The 18,680-nt window shown below is 47.9% G+C and overlaps 14 protein-coding genes across 14 annotated transcripts in view; 7 read left to right on the forward strand and 7 right to left on the reverse strand.

The window, feature by feature from the left end:
* J056_002324 (uncharacterized protein) overlaps positions 1 to 440 on the reverse strand; it is a gene marked incomplete at both ends in the record, with an annotated part of 1,874 nt that extends 1,434 nt beyond the window's left edge. The window contains 2 exons of the mRNA XM_009271589.1: positions 134 to 303; positions 354 to 440. Coding sequence (XP_009269864.1) covers positions 134 to 303; positions 354 to 440 — 257 coding nt within the window. The remainder of the gene's footprint in view (positions 1 to 133; positions 304 to 353) is intronic.
* A 401-nt stretch (positions 441 to 841) lies between these two features.
* J056_002325 (putative secretory pathway GDP dissociation inhibitor 1) lies at positions 842 to 2,238 on the forward strand (the record flags this gene model as incomplete). Its single annotated transcript, XM_009271590.1, has 2 exons — positions 842 to 859; positions 904 to 2,238. 2 exons carry the CDS (start codon positions 842 to 844, stop codon positions 2,236 to 2,238), a joined length of 1,353 nt encoding a protein of 450 aa, XP_009269865.1.
* A 57-nt stretch (positions 2,239 to 2,295) lies between these two features.
* J056_002326 (uncharacterized protein) lies at positions 2,296 to 3,076 on the reverse strand (the record flags this gene model as incomplete). Its single annotated transcript, XM_009271591.1, has 2 exons — positions 2,296 to 2,825; positions 2,875 to 3,076. The coding sequence occupies 2 exons, from the start codon at positions 3,074 to 3,076 to the stop codon at positions 2,296 to 2,298; spliced, it is 732 nt and encodes a 243-aa protein (XP_009269866.1).
* Positions 3,077 to 3,131: 55 nt separating this feature from the next.
* Positions 3,132 to 4,295, reverse strand: J056_002327 (uncharacterized protein; the record flags this gene model as incomplete). Its single annotated transcript, XM_009271592.1, has 1 exon — positions 3,132 to 4,295. One exon carries the CDS (start codon positions 4,293 to 4,295, stop codon positions 3,132 to 3,134), a length of 1,164 nt encoding a protein of 387 aa, XP_009269867.1.
* Positions 4,296 to 4,327: 32 nt separating this feature from the next.
* Positions 4,328 to 5,191, forward strand: J056_002328 (uncharacterized protein; the record flags this gene model as incomplete). Its single annotated transcript, XM_009271593.1, has 1 exon — positions 4,328 to 5,191. The coding sequence occupies one exon, from the start codon at positions 4,328 to 4,330 to the stop codon at positions 5,189 to 5,191; it is 864 nt and encodes a 287-aa protein (XP_009269868.1).
* A 481-nt stretch (positions 5,192 to 5,672) lies between these two features.
* Positions 5,673 to 8,039, reverse strand: J056_002329 (Negative growth regulatory protein NGR1; the record flags this gene model as incomplete). Its single annotated transcript, XM_009271594.1, has 3 exons — positions 5,673 to 6,793; positions 6,849 to 7,347; positions 7,404 to 8,039. 3 exons carry the CDS (start codon positions 8,037 to 8,039, stop codon positions 5,673 to 5,675), a joined length of 2,256 nt encoding a protein of 751 aa, XP_009269869.1.
* A 360-nt stretch (positions 8,040 to 8,399) lies between these two features.
* Positions 8,400 to 8,635, reverse strand: J056_002330 (uncharacterized protein; the record flags this gene model as incomplete). The annotated part of the gene is made up of 2 exons (XM_009271595.1): positions 8,400 to 8,477; positions 8,531 to 8,635. 2 exons carry the CDS (start codon positions 8,633 to 8,635, stop codon positions 8,400 to 8,402), a joined length of 183 nt encoding a protein of 60 aa, XP_009269870.1.
* A 107-nt stretch (positions 8,636 to 8,742) lies between these two features.
* Positions 8,743 to 9,735, reverse strand: J056_002331 (uncharacterized protein; the record flags this gene model as incomplete). The annotated part of the gene is made up of 4 exons (XM_009271596.1): positions 8,743 to 8,799; positions 8,874 to 8,945; positions 9,026 to 9,267; positions 9,363 to 9,735. 4 exons carry the CDS (start codon positions 9,733 to 9,735, stop codon positions 8,743 to 8,745), a joined length of 744 nt encoding a protein of 247 aa, XP_009269871.1.
* A 46-nt stretch (positions 9,736 to 9,781) lies between these two features.
* J056_002332 (Uroporphyrinogen-III synthase) lies at positions 9,782 to 10,678 on the forward strand (the record flags this gene model as incomplete). The annotated part of the gene is made up of 2 exons (XM_009271597.1): positions 9,782 to 10,080; positions 10,126 to 10,678. The coding sequence occupies 2 exons, from the start codon at positions 9,782 to 9,784 to the stop codon at positions 10,676 to 10,678; spliced, it is 852 nt and encodes a 283-aa protein (XP_009269872.1).
* Positions 10,679 to 10,729: 51 nt separating this feature from the next.
* Positions 10,730 to 11,518, reverse strand: J056_002333 (uncharacterized protein; the record flags this gene model as incomplete). The annotated part of the gene is made up of 1 exon (XM_009271598.1): positions 10,730 to 11,518. One exon carries the CDS (start codon positions 11,516 to 11,518, stop codon positions 10,730 to 10,732), a length of 789 nt encoding a protein of 262 aa, XP_009269873.1.
* Positions 11,519 to 11,557: 39 nt separating this feature from the next.
* On the forward strand, positions 11,558 to 12,185 carry J056_002334 (Actin-related protein 2/3 complex subunit 3; the record flags this gene model as incomplete). The annotated part of the gene is made up of 3 exons (XM_009271599.1): positions 11,558 to 11,563; positions 11,606 to 11,993; positions 12,037 to 12,185. 3 exons carry the CDS (start codon positions 11,558 to 11,560, stop codon positions 12,183 to 12,185), a joined length of 543 nt encoding a protein of 180 aa, XP_009269874.1.
* Positions 12,186 to 12,236: 51 nt separating this feature from the next.
* J056_002335 (putative nucleolar GTP-binding protein 1) lies at positions 12,237 to 14,286 on the forward strand (the record flags this gene model as incomplete). The annotated part of the gene is made up of 2 exons (XM_009271600.1): positions 12,237 to 12,303; positions 12,350 to 14,286. 2 exons carry the CDS (start codon positions 12,237 to 12,239, stop codon positions 14,284 to 14,286), a joined length of 2,004 nt encoding a protein of 667 aa, XP_009269875.1.
* Positions 14,287 to 14,372: 86 nt separating this feature from the next.
* On the forward strand, positions 14,373 to 15,955 carry J056_002336 (Cell cycle serine/threonine-protein kinase hsk1; the record flags this gene model as incomplete). The annotated part of the gene is made up of 2 exons (XM_009271601.1): positions 14,373 to 15,348; positions 15,408 to 15,955. 2 exons carry the CDS (start codon positions 14,373 to 14,375, stop codon positions 15,953 to 15,955), a joined length of 1,524 nt encoding a protein of 507 aa, XP_009269876.1.
* Positions 15,956 to 16,180: 225 nt separating this feature from the next.
* On the forward strand, positions 16,181 to 18,621 carry J056_002337 (UPF0308 protein C9orf21-like protein; the record flags this gene model as incomplete). Its single annotated transcript, XM_009271602.1, has 2 exons — positions 16,181 to 16,796; positions 16,856 to 18,621. The coding sequence occupies 2 exons, from the start codon at positions 16,181 to 16,183 to the stop codon at positions 18,619 to 18,621; spliced, it is 2,382 nt and encodes a 793-aa protein (XP_009269877.1).
* Between the last annotated feature and the right edge of the window lie 59 nt (positions 18,622 to 18,680).

Raw genomic sequence — 18,680 nt, forward strand, 5'->3', positions numbered from 1 at the left:
CCTGCCGCTCGCTTTCCGTTTACCGCCGCTGATCATGGCTGTTATCAACAAAGGAAAATACATGTAAATCTTGAAAATATGTAAATCATCATTTAGCACTACAGTGTGGACTAGAAGCCCTTAATTCAGCTACTCTCGCGCTTGCTCTTGCTCGTGCTGTTGCTGCATCTGTATGAAAAACTTCACCTTCTCCACCGCGCCCACATTCATACGAGTCTGAAGATTAGCCCACCTGAGATGCATATTGCTTGTAGAGTCACCGTGCAGCCGCTCCTTGTATTTCTCTATAGCGACAGCGAGTGACTGGGGATGGTTGTGAATGTGCACGGCTGCGTGTTTGTCTAACAGCATACTGTCCTGGTCTTCAGGTCGGGCATGTCGAGTAAAATGCTGGTACGCTTCTGCTCCAGCAGCTCGGAGTGCTTGTTGCGCTCCCACATTCACATTTTGACTCCCGCCTTGCGGTTTGGCGTTGATTTGCACATCTCGCTCGAACACTTGGATGCGGTAGTCGGGGTGCTTGTGGAGGATATTCGCCAAACATATCCCCGCAATACCACCTCCGATTATTGCTACTCATCTCGGTTTGGTGAGATTTTTCATGGAAGTGAGATTTTTCAGTGATTTGAGATTTGAGATTTGCATCGGTGTTGGTGGTAAGTGGACCGGACTGTTCACAGCCTCGGCCCTTATTGAATCCCGGCAGAATCAATCAAGAGGTTCACGCGCCAGATGAAACCATCCGTTGTGGGGTGTTAACGGGGTATAGGAATAGAGTAAGGAAAAAAAAGAAAAAGAAAGACATTTGGATAAAATCATCTCTTGACACCAAACACACATCATGGATGAGGATTATGACGTGGGTGGTGGATTGAGAAATAAATTAAAACTAAATAAACGCAGGTAATTGTACTTGGGACTGGGTTAACAGAGTGTATTCTATCTGGGCTGCTCAGCGTAGATGGCCAGAAGGTATTGCATATTGACAGGAATGATTATTATGGCGGTGAATCAGCCTCATTGAATCTCACTCAACTTTACAAGAAATTCAAGGACACGGCTCCACCTTCAGAACTCGGAAGAGACCGCGACTACGCAATCGATTTGATCCCAAAGTTTATCCTTGCTTCTGGTGAACTGACAAAGATTTTGGTCCACACTGATGTCACTAGATACCTCGAATTCAAGCAGATTGCAGGCTCTTTTGTCCTCCGTGATAAGACCGTATCCAAAGTCCCTAGCACCGAATACGAAGCTGTCCGTTCGAGCTTGATGGGGTTATTCGAGAAGAGGCGCGCAAGAAATTTCTTCCTCTTTATCCAGAACTACCGCGACGATGATCCCAGCACTCACAGCGGCATCGACCTCGACTCTCACCCCATGCAGGCCGTGTATAACAAGTTCGGGCTTGAGGCAGGTACCCAAGACTTCATTGGCCATGCTATGGCTCTCTACCTCGACGATTCATACAAGCAGAAACCTGCACGTGAGACTTACGAGAGAATTCTCCTGTATACCTCCTCCATGGCGAGATACGGCAAATCACCTTATATCTATCCTCTCTACGGTCTCGGTGAGCTCCCACAGGCTTTTGCGCGTCTGTCGGCTATCTACGGCGGTACTTATATGCTCGATAAACCCATCGACGAGGTTGTTTTGGATGAAAACGGCAAATTTACAGGTGTTAGGTCGGGCGATGAGACAGTACGCGCGAAGAAGGTTATCGGTGATCCGTCCTACTTTATGAGTAGCACCGAGCAACCGCACCCGCGCGTCAAAGAAGTGGGCAAGGTCGTTAGAGCTATCTGTCTCCTCAAACACCCCATCCCAAACACGGACAACAGCGACTCGGCGCAGCTCATTATCCCACAGAACCAGGTGGGCAGAAAGAACGACATCTACATTGCAGCTGTCTCCTCATCTCACAATGTATGCGCTAAGGATGTTTATGTGGCTATCGTGTCGACTGTGGTGGAGACATCCGCACCTGAAGCTGAACTTCTTTCAGCGTACAAATTACTGGGACCTATTCACGATAAATTCGTCAGCGTAAATCCACTCTATGAGCCAACTGGCAGCGGTGAAGAGGACAACATATTCATTTCGCGCTCTTTCGATGCAACGTCTCACTTCGAGACCGTGGTGGATGACGTCAAGGATATCTGGAAGAGAGTTACGCAAAAGGATCTCATCCTCGAGAAGAAGACGGAGCCCGAGATCAATGAGAATCAATTATGAGCAAATGAACGACAATAGTAAATGAGTAAATGATTAATCAATGGATCTTACGTATCTTTAATGTGGCTGTGGATGTGGTACAAAAGGTTCGCTGGTTGGGTCTAGGGGTTCTTCAGGACTGGTTATAGGAATAGCGTTTGAGGTGCTCGGAGGTGGTTTGAAGGTGTCGACATTAGAAATACCAGGCACACCAAACTCTTCCGGCTTTGGCAAGCTGAATGAGGAGTTTATCAGAGTATGGAGAGACTGCTGCTGTTGGAGTGGAGGAAGCCCGAACTGGTGGTTTGATTCGAGGCTATAAGGGGCGTTCGAAGGTCTTCTGTGCTGGGTGTTGGTTGATGGGTGAGCTGCAGGAGGCTGAGCAACAGGTCCACCTGCCAAGCCAATTCCATGAGAGAGAGAGGGAGTACGGGAGTGAGAATGGGACTGCGACTGGCGACGTGGCTGATGACGTGAGTAGACTTGAGTAATAATCTGCTCGCTGTCTTGCTTGTTATAAGGCGATATTCTCAATTTGGCTTTGTCTTCTCTGTTTGTGACGAGTATCGCAGGTGGATGAGCAACCACGTGCAGATAAGCTCGTTTAGCTGTTGAGCGTGGTTAGAGCGTCTTCAATTCCATCAAGTCAAATCCCACCGCTGACTGGATCCGTGAAAATAACCAGCGCTGTGGTATCATCAACCCACTTCAACCGAACATCTTCCCATTTATTGAAGCAGCTTTGAATATCTTTAGTCTTCAATTCACTTGGGAATCCTTGCAGCTCCAAGATCCTTGTAACTGATGCGTTGAATGGTGATAACGCTGTGCTTGTGCTTGTCCCCACGCTCACACTCATCGACGTAAATGTCAAAGGTAATATAAATTATTAATTTTACTTTCTTATTCAAATCCTAACTTATAGTCCTTTGTATATATTCAAAACTCCTCACGCTCCCTCTAAACCAATCAATAGCCTTCTTATCGTCTTCTCTTTTCTCACGCGCTGGTGTTTCCTCAAGAGTAAGCTCCTCTATATTCAATCCGCTCCTCTCTATCAAATTCCTAAGCTTTGAGTAGTCTGCGTGTCTTGTTCGCAGTACTCGCAGTCCTCTACCGTTGGATACAAGTGCATCGAGGAATCCATCACCTTCTGCTACCACATCTGCCACCTCCAACCTATTGAACATTTCCCTATTCATTCTAACCTCCTCCCTTCCAATTCTCAACTTTATCCGCCGCAGGGACGTGAGTGAGTGGTGGATTGTGATACTTTCCTCCATATCCACACTGTCATCCGTATATATCTCCATCTCTTCTAACGCTGGTGCGCGTAGAAATCTCAGTGCGCTACTGCTATTCACCAAGGTTAAAATTTTCAGCTGGGCCAATGAGATTGGTATGTTTAGAGTGAACGCAAGGTTCCCCACATACAGCGTTTCTAGATCTTTGCACTGTGAGATGGTGTACCCAGCCATCGTATCCCTGCATTGTGTATTGAGGTGTAGATGTAAATGTCTCACTCCGTTGCTCAAATCTTGGTCGAAATGCGTCGACCACGGGAGTACATTGTGCAGCCTCACCACATCCAGCTGATTCTTCTGTATTATGAGCGCGTGTGGCTTATTGTGGGTGTTCAGAGTGGCTGCCCACGCTTCGACGACTGTGCACTCCGGTGGAACGAAGAAAGGGCCATTAAAGGTTTCTGTGTAGTGCACTACCAGCTTATCCAGCTTTTGTGCGCCTATCAGAGTACGTATAGCTACTCCAGGTACTTGTGTAGCGCCTAGCAACAATTTCACCTCCTTAATCTTCTTCTTGTTGCGTGAGCGTATCAATTTTATAAACTCTGCAAATTCACTCCGCATACCTCCCTCACTCAGATCTCGCTCGTATATTTCCACCCTCTGCCACAGCCGCGGTATCGATAGAATCATCGCCCGCCAATAGCTACATACTTGTGACGCACGCCGTGTTGCTCCCCAGTCGTCCCTATCGAAACACGCTTCGAGGACGCTCTCCCATAATTCCAAAGGCAGCTTGCGCCATGTGTTTGAATTGGAGTCTGCCACCGCCATGACAGTACTCTTCACAACATTCTTTCATCTCAATGGACAGCCTCATCGCCGGTGGTCTTAGCGGCGCTTTCGAGGGCTTTGTCACGTATCCCACTGAATTCGTCAAGACGCGTTCACAATTCCAGGCGGCGGGAGTAAAGCCATCGACGTCTTCACCGGTGGACATTATACGCTCAACCATCAAACTCCATGGAATAAGTGGGCTATACAGCGGCTGTTCAGCGCTAGTAATTGGTAATGCGCTCAAAGCCGCCGTTCGATTCCTCAGCTACGACTCATTCAAGAAGAGCCTTCTCGACAAAGACGGTAAATTGACAGCACCTAGATCCCTCCTTGCAGGTTTAGGTGCTGGTACCACTGAGGCTATCTTCGCCGTCACCCCCTCAGAGACTATCAAGACGAAGCTTATCGACGATGCCAAATCTGCTTCACCACGTTTCCGCGGTTTAGTACATGGCACTACCCTCATTATCAAAGAACATGGCCTTAGTGGACTTTATAGCGGCCTCACTCCCGTTATAATGCGCCAAGCGGCTAACTCCGCTGTAAGATTCACCACTTATTCCTCCCTAAAACAGTTCGTACAAGGTAACTCTAGACCAGGCCAGTCTCTCCCCCCTTCCATATCCTTTGCTATTGGCTCAGTTGCAGGCATCGTCACCGTCTACTCCACAATGCCGCTAGATGTGATTAAGACGCGCATGCAGGGCCTCGATGCACGCTCACAATATCGCAACTCGATCCACTGCGCTTATCGGATTTTCACGGAAGAAGGTCTTACTAGGTTCTGGAAAGGCACAACTCCTCGTCTCGCTAGACTGTCAATGTCGGGCGGTATCGTTTTTGCTAGCTATGAGCAGATTATGGGTGTGCTTGGTAAATTTAGAGATGCATAAACTTAACTCTCAATGGTGAAAATTTGATAATTTGAGGAGAGAAAAATATAATTTGTATCATGCGATAAAACAAGACTAACGAACTATTTGATTTTATTTTATTTTCCTCTTCTTCCACTTATCCTTTGTGATATTTCTGGTATATCAAGCTTGAGCATCCAATTATCTAATTTTGTTATCTGTTATATGCGTAAATACTATTCAATAAGATTGATAATTTTTTTTCTATTTTTCTACTTTTTCTCGCTGAAGACGATGAGTGAAAAGTTTTGAGCCGTGAGAACGAGTAAACGTGTAAACGAATAAAGTCAAGAGTCATTAGTGAAACAAGAAAATGCGCAATCAACCAGTACTATAAACGTTGCGAATGTTAAATTTTGAGGAACGCGAGGAACGCAAAGAACGCAAATCAAGAAAGAAAAGAGAAAGCGAGAAAACTATTAAATTAATATCTACCATCTACCATCTACCATCTCTGCATTCAATTCCATATATTCTTTATATCACGATTGTGCTGCGCTGATGATGTGGGGTGTTGAGACGATGTAGAAAATGGTGATGTCGTGCGTTGCTGCTTGTGATACTGCTTGTTGAGATTACCGAGGTGACCGAGTTGATCGAAATGATCGAAATGATCAAATTGATCTCTTATACCCATTCCACCCATCTCTGATGCAAGGAATCCATCGTAATTGATATGCTGTTGCTCCTTATGCGCTTGCGAGTAAGCCTGATAATGCTGCTGCTGCTGTTGTTGTTGTTGTTGTTGTTGTTGTTGATTGAGTTGCTGTTGGCTTTGGTGTATATGTTGCTGTTGAATATTTTGCTGCGTGTTCTGCTCCCTATTATGCTCTCTCGATTTGAAAAAGCTCTCCAAGGTATTCGCAGGCATAGCCTTGAGTGGCGGTGAAGGCATAGGGTTTGTTGGATTTGGTGATGTCAATGTAGTAAAGTTATCTTCAAATGATGCTGCAGTTGTTGGTGATTTGTACGACGCTGTCGATGCTGGTGTACCCGGAGACTCGGGTTTCATGAATGACTTGAACAAACTTCTCTCGCGCTCCATCACTGAGAAATCAGGAAAGTTGGCTTTATCAGAGGGCATGTAAAAGATAGGGTCGGTACGGTTAGCTGGGGGAGGAGCTGAATTAGTTACTGAAGCTGATGAAGGCGCTGATGCAGATGATCCTGCTCCCGCACCGCCTGCGAAATTAACTTGACCGAGTGGTGAGGGTTGCCTCTGAAACTGCTGTTTGTTCTCCTGTGGCTGGAAGACGTCGAGGTTGGGATTGTACAGCGAAGGTGTTTGCTGTGGGTGTGGGTGGTTGTTCGCCACCTGACCGGAAGCTGAAGGTGGTGCGGGAGTTGATGCTGGCGACTGCGAAGGGCTCTCACCCTGACCACGCATGCCTGAAGTAGCTGCAGCGAGGTGTTTGATAGCATTATGCACGCTCGTATTGGTCACTCCGGCATTACCGAGGTTCTGCAGGGCATTTGAGAGTTGCATTGCTTGCGATGGCGTCAGATTCGCCATTTGCCCCAAAGCCCCAATTCCTAATCCAAGCTGCGCAGCTTGAGCAGCAGCTTGAGCAGCTTTGTCGGCTGTGCATAGATAATTAGTATCAAGTTCATATATCATTAAAACTCCCACACTCACATTGTGATCGTCCCCATGATAGTCGTATACGTCCTCCACCTATAGGGAAACCTTGCATACGTTCAATGGCGCGCTCAGCATCAGCTTTCCGAACGAATTGCACAAACCCACACCCCTTGCCTGGGGGTATTTTGACATAGGTGATAGCTCCGAATGGCGCGAAAAAGACTCTGAGAGTGTCTTCACTGATGAGAGAGGACAATCCGCCGACAAATACCGTAGTGTTGTGTGGGTCTGACGACGCATTAGCTACAGCTGCATTAGCGATATGCGATGCAGTCGACGAGGGCAAGGACGAAGAAGTAGAGTTAAAGTTTGTGATTTTGTTGAGTTGGTCAGTGTGTTGTCTGTGTGTGTGCAGTGTGCGTCTCTCAGCCTCCTCATCGAGGGCTATCATTGAGTTTTCTGCGTTTAATGGGTATATGTGTGGAGTGGGGTGTAGTGGAAGGTGGGAATTTTGCTGGAGTTGCTGTGTATGCTGCTGCTGATGGGTTTTTATCTGCGTTGGTCATATTAGTAAAATGACGTAATCGATTGAATCCACACCACACCAACCTTAGGAGTCGCTGTGGATAGCCTGATGGGACGACCAGCGACGGGGATTCCCTGCATTTCATCCAAGGCACGCGCCATTTCGTCCTCATTAGAAAAGCGAACAAAGCCGAAACATCTTGAAGATCCGGTAGCATTGTCAGTCATAATTTTAACGTTGGTGCATGTAGTAAAAGGGTTTGAGAGGTTGGGCGGGTGCTGAAACGCGCGCATTAGATCGTGTTCTGTGGCATCAGGAGACAAATCGCCGACGAAGACAGAGAATTCGTTGAGTAGCCTGTCTGGGGAAGTGGAGGAGTTCGATACGCGAGTGAAAGGATTTGAGATTAGGTGGGGTGCATTGATAGCCCAGTCGCCCTTGAATGGTCTCGATGTACCAGGCATGGACACCTTGTTGACGGTTGCTAGCACCTCCAACGCCTTCTGGTGCGTGGGGAACGTTATGAAGCCGTGGCCTACGTTGTTTGTAGTCGTGTGCGACGATCGTACATACTTCACTGCCGTCTTCTCCGGCCAGCTTAGCAGCGCAGGCAGCAGCCTCACGTAGCTCTCCGTCATCACCTTATCCAAATCGATGTAGATCGTGCGGTGAACATCCGCGTCGTTGTCGTATTTCTCGTCGATGCTGCTCAGGTTCATTGGCCAATTACAGCAATTACAGCAATTCTACGATAAGTGTTTCGAAGCAAGAGCTAAGCGAGTTGAACGGAGTTTGCCAAGTGGCCCGAAATAGAATTCAAATTAGTTTCTAAACGGGGATTTAGCGTGGTTGTTTGGAGCAAACATTGTTGAGTGCACTCCCGCCTTTCCCAGTGGCAGCTGTCAGTATTGCGTCTAGGTCTGATTTATGCCGTTTTTTCAAATTCTGCAAATGAATTACCCTGTACAATACTCTGCGATGTCTTCTATCGACGTATACCTTTTTTATCTTTCTATTTTCCCTCTTCATCGAGATGTCCACTCACGCCACACTCCACACTTGACTCCACAGCACCCCCATCAATTAGACAGCGCGTGCATAATGTAAGTCCACGTAGCCAGGCTTATTGCGTTTGTTGGAAATGCCCTGACGAATACCTACCGGGTGTTTATTTAGCCGCACGCGCCGCCAGGAACGCGTTCAAACTCACCGTGCTGTACCCTTTGAAGAAGCCGGGGATGCCTCCCGAGGCGTATATCTTCCTGGCCGTGTCGACGACGCCGTGCAGCTGTGGCTTGTGAAGATCGTCGAACATGAGCCGGCTACCATGTCAGCCTGGTTAGGGCAAGGTGGGTTTCGTGGTACTGCAACTTGGTGCGTCAGCGTCATCCAGCCCTATCACTTAAGGCACACCAACTTACCTCACTTCTTTATGTTGTCGAATGGTAATGCAGCAGTCCAGAAAAACGTCGCTGCCACCTGCATCATGTGATGTCAGTAGTGAGATCGGCTGTTTTTGCCATTGTGCCAATTAAGGTGACTCAGGTACGCACACCGCCAGAAATAAAAGATGCAGTCCCGAGACTGACGGGAGTATCAAGACGAGCGAACTGGCGCATGCAGAGCTGTTTTGGTTGTAAGTTTAGTGTTTGTTGGTGTTTATGACCATGTTTATGACCATGTACCGGCCAAAGCGCAATCTCACCTCGAAACCAGAAAATAGAACCGCAAACTGCGATCTGAAGAGCAGAGTGGCTGTGTATCCTCTGTAGAGTCCCTTCACTCCGTAATGATGGTAAACCTCCCGCGCTATCGGCCACGGACCTGAATACTTGCGGTCGATCTTGTTGCGCTCGAGTTGGTTTTGCAGCCTCACCTTGACGAGCTCGGCGGGATGTGCTACTACGCCGTTTGTCCATCCTGCGCCCATACCCGCGAGTGCTTGGCCTGTGAGTGTGAGTGTGAGTGTGAGCGTGAGCGTGAGCAACGATGGCATGCAGTGGCAAACGCCAACGCCAAACGCCAAAGGTAAAGGTACGCACCTGCATAAGTCAGTCTCCTCTTGTCGGGTGAGTCAGTATCTGTGTCCGGTTGACGCTCAGTAAAAAACGCCAAGCGATTCTCAAGCAGGAGCAAGCGGTAATTATGCAGACTGCCCATGAGGAGCGCATCGGAGCATCCCCAGCTAATAGCAGGAGCGAGGCCGCCTTTGTAAAGCGCGAGTATCTTCTCTTTAGCTAGCGTCTTACGTAGGCAGTCAATAGGACCGCTGAATACACCCGGTGGCGAACACTGCAGACGTGTCTTGACAGTGTCGAAGGGGTGCCCGACAGCCATCTTGGTCAACCCTGATCCTACACCGGCCATGAAAGAACGCAGCTCCGATCCTTTATCCGTCGTGGCTGTGCTGCTCATTACGTGTTTCGGCCTTGTGTTTTGTGATTTGCGTTGCGAGAAGACAATGACGACGTCGCCGTCCACCTCGAGTGCAATCGTTTTTAAAGAATACAGCGATATATATAACTCGGCAATTGAGCGTGCACGCTTTAGACCAATTTTCGTCCCAGTGCTTAATTCCATACATGGGGATATAGACGAGTTGGCGAGGGTAATGTCTGATGGCGCGGGGGCATATGATGGCGTCGTTGTCACTTCCCAGCGAGCTGTGGAGGCGTGGAAGTCGGCGGCAGAAGTTGCTCAAAATGCGCCGAGTGCGCCATGTGGAAGCACTCACAGCTATCACACTCAACATTCCCCTCAGTGAGCACATCTGGTGATGCTCACGCTCGCGCTCATTTGAAGCAGGCTTGAATGGTCCGATTTGCCTTTCTACTCAGTAGGCCCATCCACCAGCCACGCGCTGCGCAGTCTGGGTAAATGCACTTGCCCACACTTAACTCCTAAATATATAATGGGCGGCGAAGAATCAGGAAATGGAGTAAAATTGGCTGATTACATACTTTCAAATCACAAAGATGGCAATGACAAAAAGCACAATCGCATTCTTTACCTCGTCGGCGATAAAACGGCTTCGGAGCTCAGCAACATTCTCCAGGATAATGGCGTATTAGTGGATAGATTGCAGGTGTACGCCACGAAGCGATTGTCAGTTGAACAATTACAATTTAACATACACAAGGCTAATGCTGGAGATGCCAAGTGGATCATCATTTTCTCGCCTAGTGGTGCGGATGTGATTATACCTGCTATCAAAGAAATGGAATTGAATGTGAAGGTGGCTTGTATTGGGCCAACTACCTCCAAGTATGTGCAAGAAATAATGCAGGTTTGTGTGGATGCAGTGCCTGCTAAACCAGATGCCCAATTGCTGGCAGAGGCGATGAGCAGAGTAGATTGACTAAATGAATAAAAGAAGTTCTATGTATTGATATTGTACATTGCAACATAATCACTTTGGGATGAAAGGAATGCGAAGACCAGACATGAGCGCTCTAGTCTTAGCTTCAGCGCCTCTGCCTTTTTGATTAGATATGAATTTGATGTCTAAACCATGTGAGCGTGGATACGAATCAAAAGCAGCTTCAATTTGAGGGAAGAGGGACATAGCAGAGGGAGGCAGACCCATTTGAAAGACGCCCGAGTTAGCAGAAGGAGATTTTTCATCAGCGCTGACTGGAGGGAGTGAGATACCGTTAAAGTCCCTGATACGTGGTAAAACGAATTCGGTGAGAATGTCAATGAAATCGAACATTTTGTCACCAGATAGTTCAACCTTAACGGAGAGGGGCATACCGTGGCGTATTTTCCATTGAGCGACACCTTTGCGTGCTTTACATACTGTAACACCTTTAGAGTGGAAATCACCGCCAGAGTGCTCAGCGTGACCAGAAATAGATTGTAAAGCCATGATAGCCGAGAGGAGAGCGCCTTTGTTGTTTATAGACTCCTTGACCATCGTGTGGATGACAATTTTATCTAGATTGATAGGATTTGATTGGTTGGGATTCGGGAGAGGATCACGGTTACCTCTAGGGCGAGGTTGTTGGCGGTGAGCCGTGTAAGGGTCGTTAGAGTCCCATGAAGGTAGAGGGCGGCTGTGTTGTTGTTGCCTGGGATTGTGAGTCATGTAGAGTAGAGCGGGGGAAAGAGTATTTTGGAAATGCGATTTGAGGCGTGGCTGGTGAGTGCTCCCAGTGAAGAATGAATGTTGCTGTTTAAGTAAATTCGATCTGATCATGATGGTGGTTGGATAACAACAACGACGACGACGACGACGATGCCAGTGAGTTTTAGTTGGCTCAAGAGAGGTACATAACACTCCCAGGCATATCACAGCAACTTCAACGACGATAAACAATCAAAACTCATCGGAAACGTGTCAATACTCCCATTCAGTTCAAAACACAGGGGAATTGCACCCACACCACCAAATGACCCGGAGTATATCGATATCATATCAGAATCTATAATTCTATTCAGAGCCAATAGTTTATTCAGGAACTTTGAAATCAAAGGTGGCGGTGATAGAATGTTGATTTACTTGATTCTATTCATATCGGATTGTATCGCCAAGTTGAGCAGAGGACAGGTAAATAGTGGTGACGCAATGAAGCAACTACACACGCTCGCTGTAGATAGCTTCTCGCTCCCCGGTGAAGCTGGTTTCCCTTTAAACAGCTTATACGCGCCACCACAATCTAAAATGGATGCAGGTGAGTTATATACGTGTTTATAAACCCATTTAACACCCTATAGACACCCTCCGCAGCTACCTCACTCAAGCTCGCGTTGAAACTGTGAACCGACTTATACCCATCTTATACGCCCAATCAAATACAAGTCCAGACAAATATTGGATGTCCTTTAACAAACGCAAGTTTATGGGTAAATCCCTCTCCTTGTAATTGTTTTTAAGTTGAATAAATTTTACACCTTACGCTTCCTTCACGACACTCATGGCTGCACCTGTAAAATCATTAAAGAGTATTGCACCTGTACCGAGTGCCAATGACTTCTTGGATAGTTAGTTATATCCCTATTTATATTTCTGTCGCTCACCCACCCCCAGTCGTCCTATCTAAAACTCAAAGGAAGACACCGACGGTGATCCATAAGAATTTCAAGATATCGCGTATCAGATCATTTTACATGAGAAAAGTTAAATTCACCCAGGAATGCTTTAACGAGAAGCTAGACGCTATCTTGGGCGAATTCCCGATGTTAGACAACCTCCACCCCTTCTTATCCTCCCTTATGAATGTCTTATACGATAAGAATCATTATAAGCTCGCTTTGGGTCAGCTGAACACCGCTCGCCATCTCATAGATCAAGTCTCAAAAGACTACATTCGTCTCATGAAGTTTGGTGACTCCCTTTACCGTTGCAAGCAGCTCAAACGCGCTGCTATGGGCCGTATGGCGACCGTCATGCGCAGACAGAAGGATCCTCTCGCCTACCTCGAACAAGTCAGACAACACATTGCTCGTCTTCCTTCCATAGACCCTACTACCAGAACTATGCTCATTTGTGGTTACCCAAATGTTGGAAAATCTTCTTTCATCAATAAAATCACTAGAGCTGACGTTGACGTTCAACCATACGCTTTCACCACAAAGTCCTTATTCGTCGGTCACATGGACTACAAGTACCTCCGCTGGCAAGTCATTGACACCCCGGGTATCCTCGATCACCCACTCGAAGAGATGAACACCATCGAAATGCAATCTATAACCGCTATGGCTCACTTACGCTCTGCTATTCTCTACTTTATGGACTTATCTGAGCAATGTGGTTACACCGTTGAAGCTCAATGTAAACTCTTCTCTTCCATCAAACCTCTCTTCGCTAATAAGCCCGTTTCTATCGTCTTTAACAAGATTGATGTTGCTACTTTTGATGATCTCACTGATGAAAAGAAGATGGCTGTTCAGGAGGTACTCGCTGATGGTGATGTGAAAAAGTTGCAACTCTCGTGTATGTCTGAGGAAGGTATTATGGACGTACGTAACCAAGTCTGTGAAACTCTCCTCGCACACCGCGTAGACACTAAAATGCGTGGTTCCAAGATCAACTCTGTGGTCAACAGAATTCACGTTGCTCAACCAAAACCCCGTGATGACGTCGAGCGTACTGCTCAAGTTCCAGATATTGTCAAACAACGTAAGGGTTACGATAAGGAGGATCCACAAAGGAAGACTCTCGAGCGTGATATTGAGGAGGCTAATGGTGGTACTGGTGTTTACAGCGTTGATCTTCACAAGAACTACCTCCTCGAGAACGATGACTGGAAGAAAGACACTATGCCTGAATTCCTCAATGGTCATAACGTCGCTGACTTTGTTGATCCTGATATCGAAGAGAAGCTTGAGGCTCTTGAGCGTGAAGAGGATAAATTGGAGGCTGATGGTTTCTATAATTCTGATGAGGAGATATTAGACAGTGAAGAGGAAGAAACACGCAGCAATGCTCAAGCTATTCGTGAAGAGAACAACCTCATCAAATTAAAGTCACAGGATCAAACAAGAAAGAAGAAGAACGCAATGATGCCACGTACCCGCCAAACGAGAACTTTGGATGATATGACTGCTGACTTAACTGCTAAGGGTATAGACGCATCCAAGATTGAGGACAGGGCCATGTCACTCGCCAAGGCTAAGGGACTGGTTGGAAAGCGTAAGCATGATGACGTTGAGATGAAGGAGGTTGATGAGGGTAGTGAGGATGCTGAAGGAATGGAAGTGGATCAAGATAAGGCATCTAAGAAATCTAAGGGTGTCGCTGCAGCTGATAAACCACTTCATCCACGCGCTCCTAAGAAGAATAGAGCCGTTGAAGGTCTTGGTAGTAGAGCAAATGAAGAGCAGGCTAAGAAATACAGAGCTTTGGCTTCTAGAGAACCTGCTAGACATTCCAAGGCTTCTGAATCTGACAGACACATACAAACTGCTAGACCAAAATGGATGATGTCTGGAAAGAGGAAGATGGGAACCAACGACAGACGTTAGAGTTTTGTTGTTTATCATGCTTTATTTGTATTTTATGATTATTTTATTTTATTTCGAAATATGCGTGATCCTGATAACAAACGGTCATGACAGACGCGTACAATGATACACACGCGCACGACGACGTACAAGAATACTCGTCTGGCTCAGAGCTAGGCCTCGACGCTGATGAAGAAGATTGTCAGGAGCTGCGACGACTGCCACGCGAAGAACGTCTACACGCCATCGACGACATGTGCGATTTGTACAAGAGCGTCGATGGATTTGGGGAGAATTACAAGCTTGTCGATAAGCTTGGTGAGGGTACATTTTCAGCTGTGTACAAGGCGATTGATTTGAAGCACCACGATTACGATAACAAGTATTGGTTCACCAAGGAGCAAACAGATACGCGACAGCTTCAGCATAGGGGTAGAAAGGTTTATGTAGCTTTGAAAAGAATTTACCAAACGTCGTGTCCACTGAGAATACAGAATGAACTCGAGCTGTTACATTCACTCAGGCGATCTAAATGGGTTTCAACAATGATTAGCGCCTTTAGACATAAAGACCAAGTTGTTGCTGTTATGCCATACCACCCTAACAACGATTTCCGCGAGTATTATCGACATGTGGACTACAAGACTGTGAAGAAATACTTCAAATCACTCTTCAAAGCCTTACGCGATGTCCATCGAATGGATATCCTTCATCGCGATATCAAGCCTGCCAACTTCCTGTTTTCGCTGCAAGATCAGAAGGGGGTGTTGTGCGATTTCGGTCTGGCGCAATACACGTTGGATGACGGCTGGCATGGTCATTGTCATCATACTCAGCCCTCCCGCGAACATCCCCATGGACAGAACAAGTTATCTATGAAGGATATACGCTCTGAGAAGGATACAAGAGCAGTCGAGCGGACTGCTGATGTCGTACGCGAGGCTGATCGTCGTATGAATGACCCCAAATTGCCCGTAGGGTATAGCACAGATGAGAAACGACCAATAGTGCGAGCTAATAGAGCTGGCACACGTGGTTTCAGAGCGCCCGAAGTTTTGCTCAAGTGTCAAGACCAGACGACGGGTGCGTGTTGTTTTATTTGTTGGTTGCTACCCACTAACATAAACATTTTTCAAATCCAGCCATCGACATGTGGTCCGCTGGCGTTATTCTCCTCTCCTTTCTCAGTCGCCGTTTTCCGTTTTTTAACAGCAACGACGATAACGAGGCGTTGGTAGAACTGACTACGATATACGGACTGAAAAGGATGATCAAGTGCGGTGAAATTCACAACAGATCTATCCTCTCGAACATTCCTCACGTTCAACATGGCGGTAAACACCTTCATCTGCTCCTCTACCAACTCAACCCATTCATTTTCCCGCGACCGCCGTCAGCATGGCACCATGGCGATGTACAGGGTTTGCGGGGTGATGGGAAAGATAATAGTGAGACAGTCATGGATACTGAAAATACCAACATCTTTGCACTCTGTAACCAGCCATTCGAAAAGGAGATTGGAGAGAATCTTTTCAATAGCTTTAATCAGCAATTCGCTAAGCCATGGCCTGAGTTGGAGCTCTACCACGCCATCGACTTGTGTAAGAAACTTATGCATCTCGATTGCACAAAGAGACTCAATGCACAGCAGGCGCTGATGCATCCTTTTTTGTATGGAGCTGGTAGCTAATAGGGGGAAATAAGATTGATGGATAACATGATATACTTTAGGCTAATTTTATGTGTTTGTTTGTATATAGAGGAAGTTTTTCACTGCGTCATCAGCCACCTACCTTTTTAGGCTTTACTTGCCTATTTGGGCTGAAAAGGGTGATACGCGCGCGTAGTTTGTGCTGATATCTTTTACTTTCAATCCAAAGATTGGACAGAGTGCGAGTGTCCAAGATAGTGAAAAATGGTCGATAAACACCCACGCACAGCACACACACGCAACAGAGCTAAATCAGAGGCCAGCTTAGGAGCGAGGATTGGGCACAAGTTGTTTAAGCGCAAGGAAACGCAGACGCAGACACAGACAAGGACACATTCACAGATACAGTCACACTCACACCACGACAAGGAGAACGAGCATGAGAACGAGCACGAGAACGAGCACGGCGCGGGTCATCGGAATGTGAGCGATGACACGACGTTCAGACGAGATCAAGACAACGACACACAAAGCAACACACAAAGCAACACCTCATCCACGCACAAGGTCAAGGACAAGGTCACAAAGCAAGACCCGCAGCTGCGCTCTCACAGCTCATTCTCACTGCTGGACAGACTCAGTGCGCGGAAACGCGTAATCAGCCTGCCTGCACTGACACTAAGGCAAAGCGTGCATGACGAGCGCAGCAACGCGAGCTCCTCTGCGCAGCGCTTGCCATTACTGGAAGGCGACGAGAAGCTAGGAGAAACGGAGAAAGACGAGAAAGAGGCGAAAGAGGAAGCAGCGCGACTGCGACTGCGCGACCGCAAGAAGCTGCGTAAATCCGAGGAGACGATACAGAAAGTGATGGCGAGGAAAGGTAGGTATGGAGTTGTAGAATGCAGTTTCAAAGAAGGTGGGCTAACAAAACAAACACAGCTGATTTGCTCGACTACGCACGTCGTCCACCCACACCTAAGCAGCTATTCGACGCGTCGTGCTGTACGGTTGTAAGCGAGGATGGGACGCCAGTGGCGTTTGGATCGCTGTACAGCACCCGCCGCACAATAGTGATCCTTCTCCGACACGCATACTGCTCACTGTGCCAAGCGTATGCGCGCACTGCTGCACAACTCGACCCCACCCTCCCGATCGTCTTTGTCACGCCGACGAGCCACAAGATTATTGCGTCGTATCGCAAGCAGCTTAGTATCCCATTTGCAGTGTACAGCGACAGCTCGCGTCGGGTATACGAGGCGCTGGGCGTGAAGCTGCGCAGTACGAATCCAGGCACAGTCAAGGATGTCGGTGGATACACGCACAGTCTGAGCAGCTGGGAGAGCGTATCTGTAGCTGCGAGACTCACCCCCACGCATCCCGGCGATACGAAGCAGCTGGGCGCCGAATTCGTTCTGGGGCCGGGCGCAGGTGTCAGCTATACGCACCGAATGATCACCACGCGTGGCCACGCGCCCATCAAAGACGTCATCCGGGCTGCACTCACCGGAGCGGGAGAGGGCGTAGATGTAGGTTTGGGGGTGGGCGTGCCGCGTGGAAGAGTGGCTGGCCTCGCGAGAGAACGCGTCATGTCATCCCCGGGTGCTTTCAACTTCCCCACCCCTCCGACGCCGTTTACGACGCGCTTGCCTGCAGGCGCGGCACACCCGTCCATGCCGAATCTGCACCAAGTGGGCGAGGTAGGGAGCAGAGGTAGCAATCAGAGCAATCAGAGCAATCATAGCAATCATAGTGAGGAATATCAAGACAGCCTCGTCGACTTGACAGTCAGCACCAACACACCTTCTATGCTTCTCGGCCAGACGCTCCCGTCGCCGTCGCCGTCGCTCGCGCATCTTGGCCACTACATCTCCCGCGGATACTCGCAGTCGGGCGGAAGAGAGCCAATCACGCCGACACTAGACGACGGACAAGTGCATGTCGTTGAGCGGCCACAGCGCCCACCGCGTAACTTCTCGCGTCCTAGTAGTCTCTGGGTCAAGGATGGAGAAGAGGAGGCTGCGGGTGTTCCACCTGTCCCGCCTGTGCCCAGTGCACCGCCGCAGAATAGCTCCCACTCATCCCTTCCTTACCCTGGGATAGGCACTGATACACCGCGGTTCCTCGAAAATGGCCTGCGCTCACCCACTCCACCTACCCTCAAGCATGGCAAGGTCGAAATGGCTCAACCTGACCAGGACTTTTTCGAAATATACGCCAGTTACGATACAGTCTTTCGCGACGATAGCTATACTTTCGAACCAAGCGCTACGTTCGCAAGCCTTCGTGCTGCGTTTGAGAGCGATGTCGAGCGTGTTCATTGCGACGCGGAGAATGAGAAGCGGGAGCTTTTAGCGAGCCGTGGTGAGCAGGTTGATCAAGAGAAGAATAAGCGGGATGAGCAGGATGAGCAAAACACACAGGATAAGGAAAACAACCAAAACAAGATCAATTCTCAGACCTCTAACATAAACACCCACACACCCAAACAAGCCGTGTTGAGCTATAGCTTGGATGAAAATGCAGCACGCGAGATGGAGGTTGATATTAATAATAACCACAATAAACGCGGGAGCAGCATTATCAAGCGCATCGAGAACACTGCACGCCCACAACTACACGCCGTCTACCCGTCCAGCGAATTCGATAGCAGCTTTGGAGTAAATAGATTTAACAGTATTCCGCTGTGGAGACCACGGCTGCGATAATTCATTGAGCCATGTAATTAAGATTAAAATGATATTGATTTGTACTTATTCATTACATA

This window comes from Wallemia ichthyophaga, assembly GCF_000400465.1.
Source record: "Wallemia ichthyophaga EXF-994 unplaced genomic scaffold scaffold20, whole genome shotgun sequence".
Classification (NCBI taxonomy): domain Eukaryota; kingdom Fungi; phylum Basidiomycota; class Wallemiomycetes; order Wallemiales; family Wallemiaceae; genus Wallemia; species Wallemia ichthyophaga.